Genomic DNA, 3,499 nt, shown 5'->3' on the forward strand with positions numbered 1-3,499 from the left:
ATGTTACAACGCTTTCATACACCTTTTTTTTTTCTTTTCACATCTTGCCTATCTATAATGCAAAGTAATTTTCATTTTAAGATTAAAAATACTTTTATGCATCAGAAAAGTTTGAAATTTCACATGTGAAATCTTTATAATGTCTGGATAGTTATCAAACATTGCTTAAGAAAAAACTTTATATTTTATCTGTTATTTTCAATCTATGTATGGGTTTGGTAAATTTTACTGATCTCGCAACCATCATAAAAATTAGGAAATAAACATAAATTTTGCCTCTTTCATTCTAGAATGAACACCAATTATTACATGAAAACATAAATGTTTAGATGAAATAGCTTAAATTTCATAACATTATACATTTATTACTTTTATTACATTGACCTTTCATCCGTTCCTAGCTAATACAGAAGTTACAATGACATGGCTCACGTGCACTCATGTTACCATATCAAAAAACATATCAAAAGGTGACCTTTGGTCTATACAAAATAACTTGTCTTGGCTGTGTTTTATTTGACTAGTATTTTGTAAAATACAGTCACACTTCAATTATTATACATTATATATGTACATAGATTATTGCTATTTTGAAATAAGTTCTTAAAGTTGTTTTTTCTAAAACATAGAACAGTAAGTATAGAAGTAAAGCAATTATATCTACTAGTTACGACTTTTGTACTCGGTTGCTGCTTGATGTAGGTTGCTAAGCATTTAAAAATTTTGCACGTGGACGATATAAAACAAAATATTTTTTTTAGGTTTTTATATATACTTTTGAATAACTAAAAAATCATAAATTACCACATCGATACCATAGAATTATACAATAATTTATCAAACTTAGTAACTAAGTTGTATTTGGGTCTAAAAAAATGTGAAATTCCGAGCAGACTTAAGACACAACCTATCTCATTGAAATCTTGGTTCAAAAGAAAAAAATTGTGCTAGGTGCATTAGAAAAGCTGAGAAAACCACTAGGGGACATTCTGAGATTCCAATTGGTTATTCATGACATATATAGAAGTAAGCGTATATAAGGGAGCATTTCCAAAAATGGAATTAGGTGAGTGGGGGTGCCACTGTATTTGATTTATTACATGAGCAATATCTTAGCAAATAGAAAAGATAATACCTTATTATTTGATATTCTAGCTTGTCAATATCTGTAATTTGAGTTTCTAATTGGTATAAAACTATAGACTTAGTATTTTGACTTCACAAACATCTAATTTGAACCAGTGCTGCATTCAACATACAACTTGACACAAAAATCGATGTTTAACTGTGTTTTTTAATATTTACTTTTAAATTAACAAATTGAATAATGTATAGTTCTAAAATTTGAATTATAATCTACAGTTTGATACCAAACTTATTGACATAAATTCATAAAGTAGTAGTTCAATAAAATTTTGAATGTGAGTCAACAAACGAGATGGCATGGCCTTTCACTTGTGACCCATCTCGAAAGGGTTAAGTAATTTCTTCATTTAAAAGTAAATATTAAAAAACACTCCTAAATTTGATTGATTTTCACTTAAGCAAGTTTTATATTTAAAGTTACCCGAGTAACTCAAATTTTTGACTGGGAGTAATATTAAAGCTTGTTTATTTTATAAATCTAGAGTATAGATATTTCAACAGGAAGGTTTTTTTGGGTGTATCATTTCTTTTTTTTCCTAACATCATTTACCAGACCCAGATAAAAATTACTTTACTGCAGTTTTTGCTATACATGATATGAATCATTGATAAACCATTTTTCTTGCAACAAAATTGATTTTCATATATCTATTTCTCTTTGTAGTGGAAAACAAGCGCAAGTCAGATGAGCAACTGGAAAATAGCACAGCTAAAACAAAGAGAATGGAGAATAGACCCAAGTGTTCAGACCTTATTGTTCTTGGCTTACCATGGAAAACTACAGAACAAGATCTACGGCAGTATTTTGAAGCATATGGTGAAGTGTTAATGGCACAGGTATGAGCACTTACATTTTTATATTAAATATAGATTTTTTTTTGTCACAATAATTTTTATTCATCTTTTCCCTTTTTTAAGTAGTAGGTGCATTTCATTCTTATTGCTGCTGTTGAGAAAGACTGATTATAGATGTATTTTCAAGCTGGTTAAAGAGTAACATTTGGTAACATTGTTAAATGAACTTCTACTGTCATGCACTTTTGAAAGTCAAAAGGATCAGTTACTATTTTAATTTTTTTTTGCAGACTGACCATGGTGTGACCACATCCCTGCACTTATAAGGCTCAATCAATTATCTAATATCACATAGTCTATATATTTGTGCAAATAAATAGTCTACAAATATATGTTGAAAGTTCTGACAAATTAGCCAGCCAATGTATGACAAAATTCAGGTCAAAAAGAAGTTTTTTCACTTCAATATATAATTTTTAAAGTTTTAAATATTAATTCTATATTCTTATGCACAATTATGTGGTAAAAAATTATGCAAACTTATGATTAATAATAGAACTTATCAAAACTAATCTGTGTTGTAGACTGAATAATATAATATTAAATATTTCATTAATTATATTGTAAATATGATTACAAAACATATATATATTTGTATACTTTGCCAATTTTTGACTGATATGACTTGGAAGTCAAATGTTGCTATGTGTTTGCTGCCATGGAGCACTGTAGGAAACATAATTTTGCCTCAATTTCAATGGGTTACTGACTTTTATTTATAAATTTTTGATGCTCTGCTGACATAAGTTCATAATTTTCTATTGCCTTAAGGGTTTTAGAATGTTAAAAATCTTCCAGAAAATTGAAGGACTTGGGGATGGGTGGGAGGGGGCTGGCAGTGGCAGATTGATTTACCCTAAGTCAATAAACACACTTTTAAAATAAATAACACGTTATTTATTGGAATGTGTAAGTGTGTTTTTACGTGCATATAGGAAAGCAGAAGCCTTAAAATTTTCAGTGCACAGACCTATGACCCTTGTTTGTACTCATTGCTAATTTCTGAGGATGGGAAACATATACCTTACTTCATACTAAATGAAACCAGCTTTACTTAACTTAATGTTATGAAATGTATATTATACAATACAAACATGCATTTTTAAGTTCAACGATTACTTTTATAGAGTTATTTGGTTTACCACTCATACAAATGCTGGAGTTTTGTAAACCAAGATTGTTGTGTTTAAAATTGTTTCTCTACTAGATAAAAGGGTACCAACAAATGTTGTATTGTTTTATTGTAAAGATGTGTTTATCCCTATTGCCCTTGGTATCCTTTACTGCACATGATTCAAGGTTTTAGTGCCTTACATTCAAAATTTTATTAAACTACTTTATGTTTATGTTATACCAATTAGAATAGCATAAAATCTTAGCTAATAATCCATATTTTAATATACACCTGGAAAAAAGTTAAGCACCCCCAAATATTTTTCAGGATTGCTTATTGAAAATAAGGTTTAATTTTCATGATGTTGAGCAATGTTCATAATTT

The 3,499-nt window shown here is 28.8% G+C and overlaps 1 protein-coding gene across 3 annotated transcripts in view; it reads left to right on the forward strand.

Moving 5' to 3' along the window:
* Positions 1–3,499, forward strand: part of LOC106457174 (TAR DNA-binding protein 43-like) — a 29,984-nt gene that overhangs the window by 9,033 nt on the left and 17,452 nt on the right. For all 3 annotated transcript variants that reach the window (XM_013916566.2, XM_022382998.1, XM_022382999.1), the window contains exon 2: positions 1,811–1,983. In XM_013916566.2, coding sequence (XP_013772020.1) covers positions 1,811–1,983 — 173 coding nt within the window. The remainder of the gene's footprint in view (positions 1–1,810; positions 1,984–3,499) is intronic.

Source organism: Limulus polyphemus, unplaced genomic scaffold (genome assembly GCF_000517525.1).
Source record: "Limulus polyphemus unplaced genomic scaffold, Limulus_polyphemus-2.1.2 Scaffold299, whole genome shotgun sequence".
In the NCBI taxonomy this organism is placed as follows: domain Eukaryota; kingdom Metazoa; phylum Arthropoda; class Merostomata; order Xiphosura; family Limulidae; genus Limulus; species Limulus polyphemus.